The 23,548-nt window shown below is 35.2% G+C and overlaps 1 protein-coding gene across 3 annotated transcripts in view; it reads right to left on the bottom strand.

The window, feature by feature from the left end:
- ACVR2A (activin A receptor type 2A) overlaps positions 1 to 23,548 on the bottom strand; it is an 87,144-nt gene that overhangs the window by 5,069 nt on the left and 58,527 nt on the right. For all 3 annotated transcript variants that reach the window (XM_050752197.1, XM_050752196.1, XM_050752198.1), the window contains exons 5-9: positions 10,468 to 10,611; positions 8,390 to 8,533; positions 7,224 to 7,369; positions 5,438 to 5,552; positions 2,632 to 2,770 (exon numbers count right to left, since the gene is read on the bottom strand). In XM_050752197.1, coding sequence (XP_050608154.1) covers positions 2,632 to 2,770; positions 5,438 to 5,552; positions 7,224 to 7,369; positions 8,390 to 8,533; positions 10,468 to 10,611 — 688 coding nt within the window. The remainder of the gene's footprint in view (positions 1 to 2,631; positions 2,771 to 5,437; positions 5,553 to 7,223; positions 7,370 to 8,389; positions 8,534 to 10,467; positions 10,612 to 23,548) is intronic.

Below are 23,548 nucleotides of genomic sequence, written 5' to 3' on the forward strand. Positions count from 1 at the left end.
CATCTGCATAGAGGACATAAGGAACAATCAGTATTTGTAAATTAAGGTTATATAATATCCCTTTAGGGTACTCAATCCTTACAGTTCAGATCAGAATGTTAACAGTGGTGCTTCCATCTCTGGAGACTCTAGGTTCAATGTATTATAACCATGCTTATTCTATGGCATATCCAACCCCCCTGCATGCCCCACATGAGGAATTATGCACCTCAGAGTCATACCTCTTCTCTATACTCCCTCAAAACAGCTGCCAAAAAGTACGTTTAATTTTTTAGAAAAATCACAAACAGGCTCTCCAACTAGGGGTTCCAACAAGTCAGGATGTGCCTTCATAGACAAGATTAAACAATATAAATAATTCCTTTTTTCTTAGGCCTACTCAGATAAATAGAAAACTGTATTTAGGAGTTAATAATAACTAATATCCAGTGAGCACCTATCCTGATCAGGAACTTTACATATATTACTTACTTCACAGGGTTAAGATGGCACTACCTCTATTTACCTTACAAGCAGCTCAGAAAAGTTACATAATTTGCACAAAAACATACAGCTGTTAAACGGTAGAGCTGGAATTGAACCCAACTCTCTGAATAACTCTGAGGTCTGTGGTTTTAATTGCTGGACTGCCTTACTTTGACAGTCACAGGTCACCACTGAGCAATATCAGTGACCAGCTATATGTGTGCATAAACACAAATTTTGTGAAGCTCTTGAAATGCAGTAAATACTCCTGGATAGAATACAATGAATCATAAAGGGGTCATCTAACTTACCCCTCTTCAAATATAAGAATTCTTTATGGCTGGACAGTTGGTCTCTGCTTGAGTACTTCCAGTGACAGAGTACTGACATTCTAAGGTGTCTATTCAACCAACACTTATGTGGTCTACAGGCCAGCAACACTGCCGTCAACTGGTAGCTTAGTTTTTAAGAAATGTAGACTCAGGCTTCAACCCAGACCTACTGAGTCAGAATCTAAATTTTAACAAGATTCCTAAGAATCTGGTATGCCACATTAAAGTTTGAGAACTACTTCATTTAACAAACAAGTAACCATCAACAAATGTGAAAGCACCTACTTTAGCAATTAATGCTCACACTATCCTCTCTACCCCAATTTCTGACTAAAGAATTGGGTTCTGACATAAGAGTCAGAAATGCCTGACTCTGAAATTATTTCATGGTATTTAAGAAAAGTCAGTATCTAGCCTTTTCTTTTTCCAAAAGAACTTCTCGGATAACTCTTCTTCCCCATAAACAAAGCAATTTCTCCCCTAAACTCCTAAAACACATGCTTGTATTTCTTAAGTATTGCGCTCATCCAGAAACATTTACGGAATACCTAAGTACCAGGGAATGGGCTAGACAACTCACACTTAACTTACTCTAGATTTAATTGTCCAGGATATATTTTATTGCCCTAACTAAACTGTATGTTACTTGAGAACAGGGTCTTGTGTCTCCTAAATTACTTAATCCAATGATTTGCTATGGAGAGTTCATATTAATCAAGTTCTTATAAAATATATTTTCCTATAATATCTGCCATCTAACCTACTTCTGCTTCCATAAATGCACATCATAAATGTAATTCCTCTTCCACTTTGAGTCAAAATACTCTGAATTCTTACTCTTCTTCCTAAAGACTTCTAAAATCATTCCCAAATTGCTTCAACTTTTCGTAGGTTTAGCACTGACTCCCAAGCCAATCCCTCAATCCTGGAAGATGCCTATAGACTATGTGCCCATTTCTGAGCACTCTACTAAATTCCCTTTACTAGTACCCCATATTGAATTTCATATTCCAGTGGCAATCTGTCCTACAATGAGAGCCTATTACCGTACTCAGAAAATAAAATATTGTTAATTTTCCTATGGTCTTTGACAATCACAGGAAGGCTTTAGACAATTATAAATTAAAACTTAATAAACAGATCGAGCTCATTTACATCTGTTTAGGAGTTCAGCAGTCAGCAAGTTTGCCTATATTATTCAAAACAAAAAATGCCGCAACATACTTGAAGACAGGGTAAAGACCTTATGAAGGAATACTAAAGAGAGAGTGCTTGAAACACTATAGTTCTGTCACACTAGGAATATCGTCTGAAAGTTTACCCAGAAAAATAAATAAATAAAAACAAATATCTATAAGACTTAACATGGGCTTCAATAACAAGAACAAGTAATAGAAACCCTTTAACCTGGGGGGCACGACCCATACGACCTTAAAGCAGACCTCTCCCTATGTCTGGATCAGAGTTTCAAATCTAGGTTTCATCATTCACCAGTTTGAGGCTAAAGTAGGCAAACTACTTAATTTCTCTGCATCTCAATTTCCTCATATGTAAAGCATAATAACTACCTCTGAAGTTCTTTTAGGAAATAACCTTAAGGTATGTGAAGTGTCCAGTAACATAGCTAGTAAAGGATCAATACATAGCAATTCCTTTCCTGTCCTACCCCACACTCTGCTCCTCTGCCTCCTGAATTCTCTACCACCTCTTGGAGTCAATTTAAAAAAAGAAAAAAAAAAACTGTACTTTAAAATATTACCTTGGAGTGTATCATCCCTTTTCATACATGTGTGGTAGGCATATATATCTTTTTTAAAAATATTTTTTCCCTTACCATCTGCAGCAGTACAGCGAGAAGCCAGTTCCCATAGGACTAATCCCATGGCGTACATATCTATCCTCAAAAATGCATCCCTTTGGAAGTTTATAGCACCCTCTAATACCTCTGGAGCCATATACCTCCGGGTACCAACCTGAAAAAGATGTTAAAAGCAAAGAGTACTCATTCATTAACTTTATGAACTAACACTGTATGATTGTGTAAGATGAATCAAAACCAAATGTGGTCTATTACCAGGGTAAGGTATACCAGACTATAGCGTATAAATAGTAAGATCCTTTCTGTGTATACTTAAAGAATACATCAAACAGACATTATGCTGGTACAGACTTAGAAGTTTTTATGTTCCCCTTTCTGGATGTAATCACAAGAAACTGAACCGATGGTCAGCTGGGAGAAGGATGCTGCATACTTTGCAGTTTTACCTTTGCATACTGTTTGAAATGTAGCTTAAAAAAAAACTTTTTTGAGGCCTTTTCTCTGTATTAAAAAAAAACTAATATTGTAAAAAGAATTAGCTAAGTAAAGGACACATTGACATTAAAAAGTTCTATCTGTACAAAATCTATGTATTTGTTTATTCATAAATTCTTCTGTCTTGGAGTCCTTTATTTATATCTGTCCCCAACAATTTGGTATTTCTTAGTACTGTAACTATGGTTACTAAGCTAGTACAGCTAGCTTTGGTTGGTGCTTGACAACATTCATATATGAATGCTTAAAAATATTTGTGAGATAGCTGGGTACATCACAACATACTTACGATATATCAGAACTAGAGAACAGTCTAGATATTGGTATGTCCATAAAGCTCCATCCTTAGGTGGCTATAATCTCTACTCTAGATTAAAAGTTGGGCAATTTATGCAAATATACATGTAACAGAGATTGTTTTAAGAATAAAGACAGGTCATTAAAGTTCAAGTAGAACACATTAAAGGGAAAAGTGGCTCTACTTTTAAAAAATTTACTACTCTGAATAATTATTTTAATTGTGTTATCAGTGACTGTTTCCCTAAAACCTACTTTTCTCTTAAAGGTAAATGTATGCCATCCTAAGTACCTACCTCTTTTATTACAAGATTATGGTTTATTTACCATGTTGATATAAAATGTCACCTCTTTTATATGTGTTCTTTGTACTATATAAAATGTGCAATAACATGCAAGTCCCTCCAGATATTTTTGAAATTTTCTGGTCCATGAAATCTAAAGTCGAGGAGTCATTACTGTAAGCAATTAATTTTTAACTAATCATAGAACCCAATTGTGAAGGAGTTAAAATATGACATGAATGAGTCACAAATTTTTTTCTCAAAAAATAGGGGAAGGAGGGCTTATGAGGTACCAAATTAAGAATATGTTCCCAGAATTTAGTCTTATGATAGTCAATCATTCAATTAGCTTAGAAGTTTGTCCTCAGGCTTCCTACACAACCTTGGTAGTATTCTCCACAAAATTGCCTCCATTCCCATATACATTTGCAGTCAACTTTTCTAGAGCTATATGGCTACTGACCATTACCCCAAACTACATTCTTAAACCGTTAGTCAATATTGCCAAAAATTGTGGTGCCATGACTGCTTAAAAAAACGTGTCCTCAGGAACCAACAGGATATGCTAGGGAAAAGAAAGCTAAGAATTAGTTGGTCAAATAATTTACATGATATGAAAGGTGAAGAAATGATAATGTCAAAGGCCTGAATCATTTAGCTTTGTAGAAAATGTCACCTTTTAGGTTGAACTGGTTTCCCTGATTTAAAAGGTGATCTTGGCTGGGCGTGGTGGCTCATGCCTATAATCCCAGCACTTTGGGAGGCCAAGGTGGGAGGATCACTTGAGGTCAGGAGCTGAATACAAGTCTGGCCAACTTGATGAAACCCCGTCTCCACTAAAAATACAAACATTAGCTGGGCATGGTGGCGCATGCGTGTAATCCCAGCTACTTGGGAAGCTGAGCCAGGAGAATCACTTGAACTCGGGAGGCAGAGGCTGCAGTGAGCCAAGATCATGCCACTGCACTCCAGCCTGGGTGACAGAGCGAGACTCTGTCTCAAAAAAAAAATAATAATAAATAAATAAATAAATAAATAAATAAATAAATAAAAAAAATAAAAGGTGACCTTGTAGGAATGAAAACATCTTTTCCAGCCTCAAAGTTTCTGAGAATAAAATGTATGGATAATGTTCTTTTCCCTTCTGGCCTTCCTAGAGGTTCCTGTTACTAAGATCTCTGTGCACATAGAGGCATACAGAGGTGTCAGAGTTACCTAATTCAGGGGTTTACAAGTGCTCTGAACTCTGGAGAGAATTTGGAGAAAAGCCATCACGTTGATTAAAGAAATGAATGAAGCAATAAACAACAAGAAGCAATAAACTATTATTGCATGGGAAAATGGACAGGGAATTTAATACACTGTAGGTAAGGATAGTGACTAATTATTCTTCCACTCTTCTTAATATGGTGAAAGAACTAACAGACTAAAACTACTGAGTTCATACGAAGAATTCCCTAAGAATGAGGTCTATTAAAAGGTGCTGGATTATTCTTTGATCAATTTTTCAAAAACAATCCTACGACACGTGTCTAAGTTATTGTTTTATGAACTGCTTAATCTAAACCACCTGAGTCCTCTACCATCGTATGAAAATGTCTTCCTCAGAAACTTTAACACATAACACTGTTAGATGCTGATTTAACCACCACAACAATTTTAGACTAATTCAGTCCTGACATGCCATTCTAAGAAAATATGGGACAAGTTTATTTTTTCTTATATTTTATAATCATCATCCTTACCTGTCCATGGGTATCGCCTGCAGACTTGCCAGCCTCAAATTTTAAGGCCAACCCAAAGTCAGCAATGCAAGCTGTCAGGTTGTTTTTCAACAGCACATTTTTACTTTTGATGTCCCTTGCAAATAAAAAGAGTATTCAAATTAAGTTTAGACAAGTTACGTTTTAAATTTTTTATTGAAAGCAGAAAAGAGGGGGAATATGTACACTATGAAAAAATAGTTACTTAAAATTATGAAATGCAGAGAAAGGGAGAAAGAAAAAGCTCAGAGCCCCCACGTAGCCTTTAACACAAGAGCACAGTGACAAACCCCTATTCATAACATGGACAATAAGAAGGAATCCTATCTATAAAGCAGTTATATAAACATTTGCCATGTCAAAAAGATATGTTACCTATGTCACCCACCTACCAATCACAAAACTACTGTTTTCTAAGATAATATTTTAGAGTTCTTACTTGCAATCTCCCATAGAAACTGAAATTTAAACCAAAATGAAGAAATTTTTAAAATATTGCTGAATTGAGGCCTTCTGTTTATTGGTACAGACCTACATTTTAGAATAATCCCTTATTATAGAGGTTCTTATATTCTTCCACCCAGTTGTAGAAAAGCATCTTACGGCATGGATAATAGAAACTTTTTACCATAAACATACACTGCTCTAGCTAGATCCTGGTGTTCTGAAAAGGGTAACAGTTTTAAGGCAATAAGATATCCTCTTCTACACACCTGTCTCAACTGGCTCATCCTAGAGATTACTATACCCTAATTAAATACATCTATGCCATGACTAGTGGTTAAATTTACGTACAGATACATAGACCAAGAATGGGATATTGAAAGCACGAGTAGACACTCCCAAATGCTATAAAAGCCAATCAATCTTAGTTTCAAAAGACTTTCAGGACCTTTTCTTAATAACTCTGGGGATTCTTAAGGATTAATTCCCTATGTGGCCAGGTAGGGCAAGGGAAAATCCAAGAAGAGGCCAATAGACTGCATGTAAGAAAGTGAGAAGAGTGAGTTATTTCTGAGGTAGACGTCATTTAAAGTTTGCAAAATCAGAACTTAAATTAGATGCTGACTTACAATAATGGCTCCCAGCAACCTAAAACATCACCTGGTGGCACTCAGCTAAGTACCTGTTCCATGAATCAGTTAATGCCTACTTTTCAAACAACCATCTTTAAATTGAACACAAGACGACAAATTGAATCCCACGTTCAAGAAAATTAAATACATGGCAAACTGAATTCCATGTTTAAGACGCAATCATTTTTCCTTTTGCGGGCATGACAAGTGTTGGGTCTAAGAACTATTTCTTCACTGGACAACTGTTTAAGTGATGCCTCCCTCTACCTTGGCTCAGGGTAAAGATAATAAGGTCATTCAAAAAACAAGCAAGGGAGACATTCAAAGTCTCTCCTTCATTACATGCCCTTGGATAATAATCCCTATTTATAATCATCTTTAAGTGTATATCACGTTTTGAGGTAAAACAAATGTCTTTTTCCTTTGAGATTGAGAAAATATAGTTTATTTTCAATCATGCTTTCAGAAATGAGATGAAGTAGATCATTAAACTTTACCAATAATGTTAATATATACATTATCCAAAATACTTCCTGGCCAATCTCAAAGCTAACTTTAAAAAACAAATGAAAACCAACTGTCTTGTAAAGCATGACTGAATAACAAAGGAAAAATTAAAATTTACCCATGGGCTTAAAAGTTTAGTAAATGTATACTCAATTACCTGGGAAAACAATACAAATATAGTCTACCTGTGAGATATGGCAGGTTTGTGGCCATCTTTTAGGCCAGGTATATCCTCATGTAAATATGCCAATCCTCTAGCCATGGTTTCTGCAATATGACATAGTTCATTCCAAGAGACCACATTAGCCTTAAGAAAGTCTGACAGTGAACCCTAAAAAAAGACAGAAAAATAGAAACTTACATTCTTGACAAAGGCCGTATGTATAAGGAGACTTTTCTTTTTACCTATAAGAAGGTGTGGAAGGCAGCATTATCTTTCCTTTCAGGGAAAAATAATATCCAAGAAACAATCTTTCTGGAATGGTTAAAATTTCCTTCCATTTCACATTAATAAACATTTGACCAGAAAGAAATACCAGAGCTTTAAACTTTTGTTACAAGAATAGTCAATTTCCACCAATCCATAAGACAAGTTTTTTGTTTTAAACACTAGCTGAATATCTAAGGTTCTAGAAAATATTTTAATAGTTAAAATATCCTGACTATAGAGTTCTTACATCGTGGGACTAGCAGAACACAAAATAACAACATAAAACAACAACTAATATATAGAATATTCTTCTAGAGATTATTGTTGTCCTTTAGGTCAAGAATTAACAGAAGTAAAAGAACCACTTACATTTCACAATGATGAAACCAATTACCAAAAACATAATTTCCTACTTCATTAATGGTACTTTCACACTGACTCTAAAAGCAGAAAAAATGAGGAAAACTAGCAATTATGTGTTGGTGATAATTACCCTGCAAGTTAGTGACAGATCAAAGATGAGATAAATTTCCTGACTCTGGTTTTGTCACTAAGCAAGACTGATTAAAACTGAAAAAAATGGTTCATGTAATCAAAATGAATTGTAAATGGTAAGTGAAAATTACTAAGCATTACCTATACTAAAATAAATGTTTGTAAGAGTAATTACAACACAAGAAATAAGGAACAAAAGGGTGGTTTATATGAGTAGGGTTTTAGGTTGAAAATTTGCCATCTTTTCTCTTTTATTAAAATAAACTACCTTTTAAAACATTTTTATTCAAGAATGATTTTTATTTTCAGGTTAAATATTAATCAACTATAACATGTCTCGAAAAATAACGCTGAGGGATTTATAGCCAACATTAGGTACGCAGGCCAATTCAGACTTTACTAAAGTAAAACGTTAAATAGTTTTACCTTTTCATGAAATGCTGTGATTAGCCAAAGATCCACATCAACACTGGTGCCTCGTTTTTCTGCACCAATGAACTGTAATATGTTCTCATGCTTCATTCCAGGCAAACTGTAGACTTCATATTCATTTTGCCATGACTGTTTGTCCTAGAGTCAAAAAGAAAGAATAGTAAGAACACAAGGAATACGGGTAAATAAACCATGTCTAAGAGATTACTCAAATAAGTTCCAAAGTAAAACAAAACAAAACAAAAAAAAAAGTATTTTAAAAAATTTTTGTTCTGTTTTGTAATAAGAAAAAAGCTCTGACAATAGGTTAACAAATTTATACGAAATGCCTGCCCTGTCCATTCCCTCAAAACGTACTTTTCTGTGTTTCTAGTTTACAAACACAGAAGTTGATCTGAAATGCTGCATTCTGTATCTTACAATGGCAACACATAAGTTACTGCAAGTATTACATTGTAATTTCATCATGGTGTGAAGCTACTTGTGGTACTATTCAGAATAATCTCCTTGAAAGATGAAATTCAGGCAGAATGACTTCCTCTAAATAGAAAACATCTTCTTTTCAAAAACTAACATAATATCAAACATCCTTCAAAAAATGTTTAGCATACCCTGCAAAGTCAATGAGAAAGCAAGGGGCATAGATATGCAATGCAATAATTTAAGACACCATATATTCATTTGTGCCTGCAAGCGATCCATGTCTACTAAGTATCTTCTTATAAAAGATTAGTTTCTTTTCACTACTAAAAGACAGTAATAGTGAGAGGTACCACAGCATAATGGTTAGAAACCCTTAGATATCCTCTGCATCCAAACTGTTCAAACTTAAATCCTGGCTCTCCCACTAACCTCTAGCAAGTTACATAATCCTTCAGTGTCCTCATTAAGTAGAACAGGCATTGTAGTGTCTGTCTTATAGAATTGTTGTATTATATGTTGCATTTTACGTACATGTGGGCAATATATGTACACATATTAGTGAGCACTCATATATGTAAAACACCCCTACCTGACCCAAGAAAAACATACAATCAAATGTTAGCTACTGTTGTTGCTGTTGTTGGGCTTAAGTTAATATCATCCAAATGCCTTTCTCTCATCCTTATGCTTCCTTACACATGGAAATAATTTCTTCCCTTATCTCACTTATGAATCTTGGCACAATAGAATACACTTTCTCTCTGAAAACTAAACTGTGGTTTATAGCTACCAAAAAAAAAATGTAATATAGTTCATAAACTCTATGTAATACAGTTCATAGACTGAACAGAGGAGGTAAAAAGCTTAAAATCTAGGTATATTAAGACAAAGAAATTGCTTATATGACAACTTTGGAAAAAGAAAGATCCACTCTCTAAGTGTAGTGGTAGAGCCTGTAACACCAAATCCAACCAAGACGTCAGTACCAAGGACATCATGAGACGCCAGGGTATATAAGAGACGGGGAGGACAGAATCATCATAAACCTGTACCACCGACAGAACAAAACAAAAGAACAGCTCAAAGGTACATTAGATCAGAGTTTTATGAGAAGTCCGGCCAACCTTTAAAATAAAAACAATTCAACAATAAACCAACTATTTGAAGTCTTGATTGCCTCTGAAAATGCATCAAACAAAAACTGAAATAATTAAACACTCAAAGTAGAATGAAAGTAAGTCAAGTCTGGTAATATACCTCCAAATACCAATTCCAAAACAAAATATACTACTCTTTTGTTTTTCTGTTTGCTTTTTCTGACAATGTAGGGGGATATTAAAATTTAACCACTCAATTAGACTTGTTTATTGGAATCCTTATCTGTATTTAACATTTCGATAGAATTTTCATTGGCAAAAGATCTCCTATGCATTCATTTAATTCCACCACTCCACACAAACATAATGATTGTTATACTAACAATTCAATCTCTCAGATGCAAAGGCAGGCATTAAAAGAGCTAACTGCTTTCCCCAGTATCACAAAGAACCACCTTGGAACATATGGCTTCTGTTTTGAGACTATTTCTGAGTTATGATGACCTAGCCATAAAACATATATGAAAGATGACAAAACTGCAATAAACATACCTGTATTGGAAATATTTTGACAGCCACATATTCATTAAGCAACTGGGCTTTCCAGACACAACCAAATCTTCCCCTTGCTTTCACTTCTAATAACTGCAGTGGTTTCAAACCTAGTAATGGAGAAGGTGGGGGTGGTCCTGGGTCCTACAGATAAATAATAATAATACTATAAATAAGCAGAATATGATACATATCAACTCTGGAAATGAGAAAAAAAGTGAGTATACTGAAAAGTCAACTGACAGAAACAGTAAACACATATGGATGACATTAACTTCAATTTTGCCATAATTAGATTACTAATTATCTATAGTGATCACAAGGCAGGCAACCTGAATTAAGAGCTTTCATAATAACGTTCAGCATTACTGCTTTATATGTACCACAGGAGAAAAGATCTAAAATCTTTCTGATCCAGTCTCACTAATTTTCCCCACTAAGATTTTCTGTTAACTATGAATACTCCTAACAATATTTCATTTGTTTCATCCAGTGTGTACTTCGAGGAGGATGATTTGAAAGGTGCCAGAAACAGCAAATTATGACTATGTATCAGCAAAAACCTCTCCTTAAGATCTATTACTTTCTCCAGTGACTGTTTAAATTTTTTCTTCATTAATCTCAGAGATACCCACAAGTCATTCTTAAACACATTGCAGATAGGTATATCAAATACAAAGCACATACAGGAAATATGTAAGTAAATATTTCTTTAACCAAACTGTTTGGTTTATTCTAATTTTAAACATATTAACAATTCATCCCTTTGATCCGAGATAAAAAAATTATCTGTGTTCTGGAACTGACTGGCAAAGAAGTACAAATAAAAATCCAGAAAAGAAGTGGTCATCACAGTAGATAACAGGATATGGTATATGAAAGAAACGTGCACTGCTATAGTTTTTTAAAAATAGAGCAAACATAATATATAAATGGGAATATAGCATCTACAAACCACAAGGGAATCCTATCAAAGCAGAATGCAACCCTTCATTGAAAGCATTCTCTCAGTTCCCTATCTGCAACTAAAGCAAGATGCAGGAAGCCTTTTGGAAAGCTTCCAGAGAAAAGCAACAGAAGGGTTTGGAGGGCTGCATAATGAGTATTTTGAAGAGGAACTAAAATTTCTGTGGCAAAAGCAACTGATATGATGACACTGGGTGGCACTTCAGACACTTGGAAATGTTATGTGATCCCAGATCAATGCATCTCTCTCTGCCTTTCTTTTTATCTCTTCTTCTAATGCCTCAAAGACAGTTAGTGCTTTCTTTAGGCATCACTCCTCCGCTCACTGGTGCCACTCAGGAGTTTTAAAAGTGTACTGTGTACTAGAAAGAACCTCAGCAACAGAAACATTGCAAGGTGTTATATAGGAAAAACATGCAATTTCTTCTTCTAAATGAGACCATCTTTATAAAACGGCTTTAGAATTCTTATTTAAACAGTAAGATAAAACAGAAGACTTCTTGTGACTCATTTCAAACTCAGACTTTTTTTTTTTTGTCTACAAAGTTTCTTGTCCTTTCCACATTCAAAACATGAAAGAACGTTTCTGTTTAGTAGAGTGACGGGTCAAGGAAGTCAGATATAAATCTTATAGGAAGGATAGGCTCTCAAATGTGATTCTCAGTGGAGGGGACACAAGAACCTCTAGAGAATTTTTATTAAAAACTATACCCTCCCTCCCTCATTCTTCAAGTGATCATCTCTGTCTGAGAGATTCTACTGATTGGAGCAGACTGCTTATATGCATGTGGAGAAAGGAGAAAAAAAAGCTTGAAAACTGCTCTTCTAGAGGAAAGGAAACCATTCAGTCCTCAAGGGCGAAGAGTTATTGTGTAACTGCATAAAGACATATTTAAACTAAATAGAAAATGTTTGTAAGGTAGAGAGTTATGTTTCAAACCAGAGGGGATGTCAAAAACTAAAAACTAAAGTATGCAGAAAATGGCTGAAAGCTGAAGAGGAAAAATAACTAGGTAGAGGGAATACAGTGCTAAATTCAATATTAAGATTTTTAATAGCTTTTATGTATATTGACTAGTAATGTCTCCATAGTTAATCTACACATTACCCACTCTTTGTTCTAAAGGATACCAACAACACGAATATGATTCAATCTATAAAATAAGATATAGATTTTTTAATCCACAATTAATATGTTAGCAATTCAAACTACGATTTTAGTATAACATTTTAGAAAACATAATTTTCAATATCTAAATTTAGAAAAAAAAGTTCATTATGCATTTTCCAAATGTATATACTTCAAGTTCCCATACATTCCCAAGGCTCTGTTTAACAAGTTTCTAAGCTACCATTATTTCAGAAAGAAATAATCTATCACCCTTTTACCATAATTTATTCAATACTGTATAGTAACAGCCAGAAAAATATTACTGTCAAAATGACTTAAAAGGTAAAAGCTTCAATTAAAAAGAATACTGGTCAATTTTGAAAGGGTGAGAAAAAGGTCTACAAGGTCTTCATGGGGTAGAATCTCAAAAACTTTAGTAATGGCATGAGCTTTTCAATGGAATTTTAAATAATATTCTTTAATACTCAAAGGACTGGGTTCAAAAATGAGTAACTGTAGCACAGATGATAAAATCTCTAAGCCTTTTTAAATAAAAAATTACTAGAATGAAACTTTAAATTCATCTCTAAGTTTTACTCATCCTATAATCTAAGAATATTAGAAATGATTTTTAATTAATTGGCATTATAGTAATTTACTCACAAAAAAATCAATACTCGATTCTAAAAATAAAAATGTATACCTTTAAAATATATAAGCCCCTGGGAAGACAAATGTAGACACCAATTTCATAAATGACAAGCAATTTCTGATGTCATCCACAAAATATGGCTTTACCTGGCTACACAGAGAAACCAATGGGGAGCAGAGAGGCAACTATAAGGATTTCAGAATTCCTAAAACCTTCCCTAAATGTCCAGTTCTCTTACAACATCCATGCTATTTTGCAAAACTAAAAAGATATGCATTAGAACATGGTTCTGATTACATTTCATCTTTACTCATTTGTATATGAAAATTATGGTATCAGAAGACATCAGGTTGAGAAGACATACTGAAATGATAACCTGTAAAAAGTAATCCCCTGCCCCCAAACCTCTACCTAATATCATTACTATAACCAACAGTGGAATAAATTATTAGAGGTGGGAAGCTACAAAGTCATCTCTGATCATTTAACTTATTCTGAGTTCTCCATTTGAAGGATGAATTTTAATCTAATTAAACGCTTAAACCTCAGATAGCAATATATCATCAAAAGTTATACTCCTGTAGCTAGTTCATTTACTAAAGATGCCAAAGATGAAGCTATCTAAAAATATCTATTTCACATTTAAATACAACGGGCTGGATTAGAAAATCGACCCCTGTTAAAAATGAACACATGCTGACATTTAAGCTAATGACATATTATAAAAATTAACCAATACAAGGTTTTTGAGACTAATGGAGCCATTAGTGTTAACTTCTAATCAAGTAAAATAGTTTTTTCCACATCCTACCTTAAATAAATATAAATACTGTTAGTCCCTTAAAACTAAAAGCCATTACTAAGTCAAATCAATCATGTTTTAATAATAAAAGCTGGGTGGGGGAGAACCCTTTATGACATAAATGTATAAGTTATAGAGGATGCACAGTAAAGCAGTAACAACAACAAAAATCTAAGAACAAAATGTTTAGTATGCATCCACAGAAAGTTCCACAACCATAAAACAAACATCAATGCATCTTACCTCTATCATTATATGAAAGGCGTGCTTGTGAAGAAAAAACACAGGCAAAAGAAATTACGATTCATATCCAGAATGAAATGAAAAATGACACATCAGTTACAAAAGTGAAGGAAAGAGAATAGTGGTTTAGTATTTTAAAAGTTGGCAATGATCCAATGTTTTACATTGTTTAAAGATAGGGAACACTTTCCTTATAAACAGAGGAAAGTAATATCAAAAAGAACCCCTTAGATATGAGAGATAGGTAGTAAACAAATTCTTGACTCCAGTATAATCCCAAGTTAACTGATCCAACGACTTCATGCCTGCAAACAAACTAAACCAAGTCTTAAATAATGATTATTTATTCTTCTAAGAGCCGCTAGAGTCTAAACCATAAAACAAGGAATTTACAAATTGGAATTGCCTTCTGGACACTAGAGGGCAGTATTGCCTTTAGCAAAAACCAGTTAGCAGCCCCAAAAAATTTATATATAGCTAGAATCAGTTTCTCAGACTTTCTGACAGTTGTCTTAAGAACCTCTAGAATTTCCTGAACTGCCTCACTTCCCTTTCATGGAAGACAGAATCATAATGGTGAGACAGAAAAATGTTTCTGGTGGCTATGTGCGTGCACCATAATACACCATGGCAAGAAACTAAGACAGGAAAACAAGATCATCAGAATTAAGTAAAACATAGTGACAGAATATTATCAAACCAAATTGCCCAGCACATCAAGGTGAAGCACTTAAGCAGTGGTAGCCCTGGGAACAAGTAATCACACATCTCACATTCTAAAGACACTCAGACACTGTCAGAGAACACGATTTTCATTTTTCCAGTCATCCCAAAATAGGTTAAGGTCTAAATTTAAAATTAAAAGAAATATCATCACCAGTGGTAGGGAAGCTGAGAATTCCTCCAATGGATGATGGTTATGTTCCCCAGTTTCCAACAGTTCTATAGAGAATAAGAGCACTGACAAAACAGAACTGACAACTCATTTATCTGTACCAGTTGCTTAACTAGTTTTCTTCCTTCTAGATTTCATTCCTGTGATAATGATTCAAGAGTATTTATAATTCATCCAAAAGGCTGAGATAATCCTACTATCAAAACATCTTATCAGTATTCCAGAGTAAAATTAATCCCTTGAAAGAAATACATGCCAACTGAATAACTAGAATATGGTTTCCAAAGGCTCAAGGATCTCTCAGATCTTGTTTAAATACAGGTGTTTTCAGAGATAAAGATGCCACCATACTAGCACTGTGCAAGTAGGTGCTATCCATACATCTTACCAAAAAGTATTTCTCTGCTCAATACATTTCCCAAAAAATGAACATTAGGGTAAGCTATAAAATAACCCAAACTGACACCAAGAACAAGCCTCAAAATATCAACTATGCAACAAAATATGAAGGGTAAAAACAGAATTTTAAAAAACATTCACTGAAGTACACAAATAAATACAAAATAACCACATATATGTTTGCTTAATACACTTCTCAATAAATGAGGATTAGAATAAACAGAGAGACACCAGCAACAGTCCTGAATGTATAAACTACATGACAAAATAAGAGGGGTAAAGCAAAATTTTTTTAAATGGTCAGGCGTGATAGCTCATACCTATAACCTAAGCATTTTGGGAGGCCAAGGCAGGAGGATCTTTGAACTCAGGAGTTCGAGACCAGTCTAGGCAACATAGGGAGATCCCTTCTCTACAAAAACTTTTTTAAAAATGAGCTGAGCATGGCTGCACATGCCTGTGGTCCCAGCTCCTCGGATGTCTGAGGAGGGAAGACATCCTGAGCCTGGGAGGCTGAGGCTGCAGTGGGCTGAAAACATGCCACTACATTCCAGCCTGGGTGACAGAGCGATACCTCCTCTCCAAAAATAAAAATAAAGTAAAATAAAATGCACTGAAATATACAACTAAGCAAAAAGCAAACAAACTCTTTGGATTCACAACATAGAAAATGTAGCTTGATATTACATACTATCACTGTAGGTAATGGCGAAAATCGAATCTGCATGTTAATATCAAGCTATTAGGTTTGTAGTTTACTGGTTGCTTACCCCTGAGGTGGGTGGGGGGGGGGGGACCTGCCAAATATCAGAAAAGAATGAAGAATAGTTCATTCATTCATTCATTCATTCATCCACAAATTTTACTGAGTAACTAGTCTGTGCCAGGCACTGACTAGCCAGGCTCTCATGAAGCTTGCAGTAGTGCAGGGCAAGCCTAACCAACAATTCACACTAATAAAAAGGAATTCAGTACCTTCAACATCTGTGAAGAGAAACCTGACTTATAATGACAGGTAAAGTGTGAGAAGATTTCCCTGTGGAGAAGACCCATGAGAAATGGAGTAAGTACTAGGGGGAAGCAGCTAAGGTGAAAAACAGAGTTGAGACATCTTAGTTTCCTGGCTTATGCAACCAAATGGACAGTGGTTCCATTTACTGAGAACCAGGTTTGTGAGAGACAATCATTACCCGTGAATGGTAAGTGCCTGGAGACATATAAATGGAGATATTTAGCAAACAGATACACAGATCTGGAATACCAAAAAAAAAATCTTTCTAGAAAATAGATTTTTTAAACATGTATATGATATGTACTATAAGTTTTCTTTTTTTTTTTTTTTTTTTGAGACGGAGTCTCGCTCTGTCGCCCAGGCTGGAGTGCAGTGGCGGGATCTCAGCTCACTGCAAGCTCCACCTCCCGGGTTCCCGCCATTCTCCTGCCTCAGCCTCCCGAGTAGCTGGGACTACAGGCGCCCGCCACCTCGCCCGGCTAGCTTTTTGTATTTTTTAGTAGAGACAAGTTTTCTTTTACTTACTAGTCAAACCATTCCAAAAAATACCTGTATCTCTGTATCTAGAGAGAGAGAGACTGATTTTTTTCTGGGGGTGGAGATACCTCACTCAACAACTTTTTAGGACTACCAAGACGAATGAAGGTCCTCCTACCCAACTATGTGAAAACTGACAAATTCTGAATTTGTTTCCTCTTAATATCAACTAATTATTTTACATTCTAAGAAATTTTACCATTTTAAATTTTAAAAAGAGTATCCTGCCAAGCAGAATACAAACAGAATTTATAAATAATACAGTATATGCGAGGACGATGTTTCTGAACTAAGGAAAGCAAGACATACATTAAGAGATTCAACAATATTGACATGTCAATTGCACAGCAATGATTCCATCCAATTAGGTCATCAAAATTCCTCTGTGATTAACTCCTACTTCCTACAGTTTCTCTCATCCTACTCCTCTTGAAAGGAAAGCAAAGAAAGGCCAAGGCAGGTGAAATGAAGATTCTGGATATGTTCCCTAAGAAGTAGAGCACCCCAAGGTAGCCAGCACTGGAGTTAAAAGTCTGAAAGAAACGCAGGCATGCCCATTTTCCTTTCGGGGTTGCTGCTTAAAAGAATCAGGTTTATGACTGGCTACAGAAGTTTATTTTGATTTATTTTCATATCTGTATTCTGCAAGTGTAGCTGAAAAAAACAGAAAGGAGATCATGTTACACATGAATAAATTGTGAGATGGTAAAATGGTTGTTTACCTACAAGGCCACATACAGTCACTATGAAAACTATTTTAAATGTAGTTTATATACTCTGATCTCTTTATCCTACTTTGTTTTTTTTTTTCTTTTTGAAACAGAGTCTCGCTCTGTCACCCAGGCTGGAATGCAGTGGCACGGTCTTGGCTCACTGCAAGCTCCGCCTCCCAGGTTCAAGCGATTTCCCGCCTCAGTCTCCCAAGTAGCTGGGATTGCAGGTGTGAACCACCATGCCTGGCTAATTTTTGTATTTTTAGTAGAGATGGGGTTTCCCCATGTTGATTTCCCATGTTGGCAAGGCTGGTCTAAAACTCCTGACCTCACTTGATCCGCCCATCTCGGCCTGCTAAAGTGCTGAGATTACAGGTGTGAGCCACCACACCCAGCCCCTGCTTTGGTTTTTTTAATGGACTCCACTTAATTATTTATTAAGCCATTCAATCAATGGGCAATAATCCTTGGATATAAATGCCCAGGCTTTGCCACCCACTAGGGTGACTCTAAGCCAAGTCACTTCATCTATGAGTGCCTCAATTTTCTTATCTATAAAACGGACTACAAAACTACAATGAGATACCATCTCACACCAGTCAGAATGGCTGATTATTAAAAAGTCAAGAAACAACAGGTGCTGGCGAGGCTGTGGAGAAATAGGAACGCTTTTATACTGTTGGTGGGAATGTAAATTAGTTCAACCATAGTGGAAGACAGAGTGGTGATTCCTCAAGATCTAGAACCAGAAATACCACTTGACCCAGCAATCCCATTACTGGGTATATACCCAAAGGAATATATATTATTCTATTATAAAGACACGTGCACACGTATGTTTACTGCAGCACTATTCACAACAGCAAAGACATGGAACCAACCCAAATGCCCATCAATGACAGACCGGATAAAGAAAATGTGGTTCATATATACACATGGAATACTATGCAGCCATAAAAAGGAATGAGATCATGTCTTCTGCAGGGACATGGATGAAGCTGGAAGCCATAATCCTCAGCAAGCTAACCCAGGAATAGAAACCCAAACACCACATGTTCTCACTCATAAGTGGGAGCAGAACAATGAGAACACATGGACACAGGGAGGGGAACAACATACACTGGGGCCTGTCAAGGGGCAGCGGAACAAGGGAAGGGGAGCATCAGGACAAATAACTAATGCATGTGGGGCTTAAAACCTAGTTGCCGGGTTGATGGGTGCAGCATACCACCGTGGCATGCACATACCTACGTAACAAACCTGCATGTTCTGTACATGTATCCCAGAATTTAAAGTTAAAAAAAAAAAAACCTAAAATAAAATGGACTGGATAAATAGGACAGAATCCCCATGGTACTAACAAATTAAATGAGTTAATATGTGTCATGTGATCTGTATAGTGCCTGACATAATAAAATGAATCTTCTATTGCACTAAGTTAATTTCAAAGTATTAACATATATCAACAATAATTTCAGTAAAAACGATTCTGTTTGAGTTCAATTTTGAAGTCGTTACTCTAATACCAATAACAGTGAATACTTACTGAGCACTTAGCATTAGCTAGGCACCCACATGTGGCTCCTCTCCCAATCAGTACAGATCTGGAATCAGACATTTTTCCTCCCTTCCTCCAGTCTTTGCCTAAAATTGTTGAAGCAACTCACTTCTTATACTATTTACCCTCCATTTCCAGGCTACAATCAAACAATCATCCTGTGTTACTTCACCTACATATTAACTATAGGCCCCAGAAGGGGAAACAAGTACTGTCTTCGTGCCACTTTTACCATATACACAGCATGGTGCCTGGCACACCACAGGCAATCAAACATTGGGTGAGCAGTTAAGCAAAAACGAAAACCCTGAACAATTTCTAGTTCATCTGCTACAAGCAGCTTTAGCTAACAACGGGACGTTTTTCACGTCTATTATCTTAATTAAATATATATATATTTGACAGCAATGAAGTAACTAGGAATGAAAGAACAAGGTCTAGGATGAGGTCCAGGAAATGAAGAACACAGGAAAAAAACAAACACACTTCCTCCTAAATACACATCTCCTTGCCAGAGAAGGAGGATAAATTACATAGTCTGGTCCATATGCACCAATCCATTTGTAAATTGACAGACGAGACCCTGTACAAGCCAAAGAAAACCTGAATTCAAGATTTCAAAATTTAAACAGAAGTCACTTTTAGAAATAAGGTGCATTAATTAATTTTAATGTGCAACTTTACCTTATTTTAAGTTATTGATAAAGGTTTAAAATTTTTTACCTTCTCCCCTTCCTCCCTTTTTGCTTTTGGACATAGAATTTTAGACAATCTCCAACTGGCCTTGTTTGAGCATTTGTAAGTGGAATAAATTATATATGCCTGATGAGAGTAATTTCTTTTGTCAAGCTGCATGTCAAGATAACTTACGACACTTCTCCCCACAATTAAAAGTATATATTAAAGTAAGTTGTAATTTAGGTTACCCATACAAAAATGATCACACACCAAGGCAGGACACAGAACAACATCTACAGTAGCCCTACACTATTTCTCAGACATACACATACACACACCCACACACATACGAAAGAATGTTCATGCATAAGACAATAGCATTATGTCATATTTTAAACATACTAAAAAAAAAGTTGCAAATATTTGTGAGATATGAGTTCTATCTCTTAGAAACTTAATACAAACTTTAAGCTTAAAAAAGCACACTGTACACCTTAAATATATACCATTTTTACCAAAAAATCAAATTTTGGTATTTCATAAGCATATAATGAAACTCCACTACATTTCACTTAAAAACACAAAATTTAATAAACCAAAAGATTAATAATATCAATCTGAAAAGCTGTCCTCCATATACTGTTAAATTAAAAGAAGCCAGTTGTGGAATAGTTTATAGTTTATAAAAAAGAAAACATATATACTCAAAAATATAAGGTTAGAGAAAGGTACCAAGGTATACACACCAATCTGTTAAAAATGATTACTTCAGAAAAGTGACAGAAAAAGGGAAGAGCAGAAAATGATTCTATTTTTTCATACTTCTTTCTGTACAGTTTGTCTTGATACCACAAACATGTATTTATAACTAATTTTTTAATTAGAAGAGAATTTTAAATGAGAGAAAAAGCAGAAGGGAGATGTGTTCATAAACTCCGATCAGTAGTCAACCTATTTCAAGACGTGTTTCTATGAATGTAATATTTATTTTGTAAGTATAACTTGTTATTAGCATATTAAATACTAAATAAATTTAGTAAATTTCTCCTGCACCCTCCCGCAATAAGGAAGCAGCATACTCTCCTAAATTAACTTGGCAGAAAAATGTTTTCCTACCCTTTCAGATTCTTATTAATTTTAAATACATAAACTCATGTTCAAGAAGAAAATCCTACAAAGCATTTTCACAGATGGCGTGGTTTCTCAGTGGATAGTAATCTGACATAGCATGAAATGACAACCTATTATTACTTTAATGTTAAGGTCAAAAGGATTATTTTGTATGCCTAAATTAGGTATCCCAAAGCTTTAGTCTTTAACAGACCCACACCTAGACAAACTATCATAAAGTAAGGATTGAACAGGCTGATGTTATTTAAGAAAGAATTAATTTTCAATACTGAAGCACTACTTATATAGCCTTTAAAAGTAAACAAGAAGCTAACATCGTGCCTTGTTAAAGGCAGGTCATTTCTAACCATTAAAATTCTTTTTCTTATCAAGTGGTATTTTATCAGCACAAATATAGATCTTATAAGCAGGAAACAAGCTCACGTACGGTTATGAAGGCGGCGCCATTTTACTGAAACTGCATTAGCTCTAACCACAATAAGACTTTTTAATAATAGAGTCTATCAATTCCCTCATATTCATGACTCACTGTCACTAGAAAAACCAGTTTGCATTCAGTTTACTCAATGCATATTATAAAAGCATCTTCCTATAAGTGGGAAGATAGTTTCAGCACAGGCAAAAGAAAAGTGACCTGGGTAATGAAAACAGATAGGATGCTTTGTCTGTGATTACAGAAAGAACTAAATAATGTCATTCTCTTATAAATGCCTGAAATACTTCAACTTATTTTACAGCCCCCGGCAAAATCATGGCCTCAAGATTTCTCTCAAGGCAAAGCCCTAAAGCACCTGAATGTTTATTAAAGGAATCCCTGGACATACTACATTATTATCTCAGTATAATTCCAAATGCAACAAACTCAATTCAGCAATTCAGCACTTACTGAATGATTATTACATACAAATACTGTGTAACACACAGCAGTAATTACAATATATACCTCATCTTCAAGAGTCTTACAATCTACTGGGAGAACAAAACACATTATCAGCCCTTCTCAACTGGGGTTATTTATCTGAATGACAAATGAAAGAAGGACCCAAGCACTATTTTCTCAAATCTTTCAAGGATGGATTACAACTAATACAATGCTAGGTGCATATGACAGATGTCTTGGGGTGTAATGGTAAGAAAGTACCAAAAGACAAAGAGAGTGTGGAAGACCACATGTCATGCTCCAAACTTGGTATTCTTTGCTGTGGCTCACTGAGAGTCCACACATATTTTAAGCACATAAGTAACATAATCAAACATGTAAAATGCTATTTTGGCAATAGTACAGATGAAGGGAGAGAAATGGAAGCAAGAAACCCAACTATGAGATTATAGAAATAATCTTAGCCTTAGGAGTAATAATGTCCTGAACTACAATAGGATCAATCAGGATGAAAAGGCAAATGAACAGGATTTGGTAAATGACAGAAGCAAGAATAGTTGTCTCCAAGACTTTCATCCAGGATGAACAAGAATAAAGTGATACCATGCAACTATGATAGAAATATAGGACTTAGAAAAAAAAAAAAAAACAACCAGCAAACTGCTTTTCTCTATGCCTTCGACTGTGCTAAATTTATTCCAGAATTTGTATTTTTATTGGTTATTAGGAACCATAATGAAAGACCAGATTTTAAAGTACTTAAACCCCTACACCACTTCTTCAGGATAAAATACTAACACAACCAGGAAAAAATCTAAACAATTTAATGTCATAGAGATAAAGAATCCCTCACCTAACTGCCAGAATCAGCTTACTAGTAATGAGAACAATGTCTTACAACAGACCAGTTCATTTACAAACCATCCTTTAGCCAAAGCTTTGAGGAAAAGACTCCCTAAGAAAAAGAATGGCAAATGTTATGGCACTGTCTAAAAGCACTTAAAGAATCCAGAGGAAGAATGTTCCAAAACTCTATGGCAAGACTGTAAGATCTTTTCCTAACTGGTATGGAATTAAAGTTGAAATATGGGGACATGAATATGGGGTGAAATACAGAAGTCACCTTAAGACTTCGAATCTCTCTCTCCTACTTCTCCTACCCTTTGAAAAAGTCTTAATAGGAATTGGCAGTATCAACTCGAGCACAGAAATTTTTATCTATAATCCAATCACATGTTTATAAACTCTATTCTAAAAACGGTCATCAACCCTATTCCAAAATGTACTTTAGAATTTTGGAAATTTTTAATGGAAAACACATGAATATGCCCTTCTATATATCTATGACTTCTTTACTTCTCTTTTTGTCCTATGTGAGACAATGTTAATATAAGATGTTATTCCTCATTTTAGTAGTCATACAAACTATTCAATATCCAAAAGTAGGAAAATAAATTAGCCTACAGGATGATTTTGAGATAGCAGAAAAGTTGACTGAATTATA

The sequence above is a fragment of the Macaca thibetana genome, chromosome 12 (assembly GCF_024542745.1).
Source record: "Macaca thibetana thibetana isolate TM-01 chromosome 12, ASM2454274v1, whole genome shotgun sequence".
In the NCBI taxonomy this organism is placed as follows: Eukaryota; Metazoa; Chordata; class Mammalia; order Primates; family Cercopithecidae; genus Macaca; species Macaca thibetana.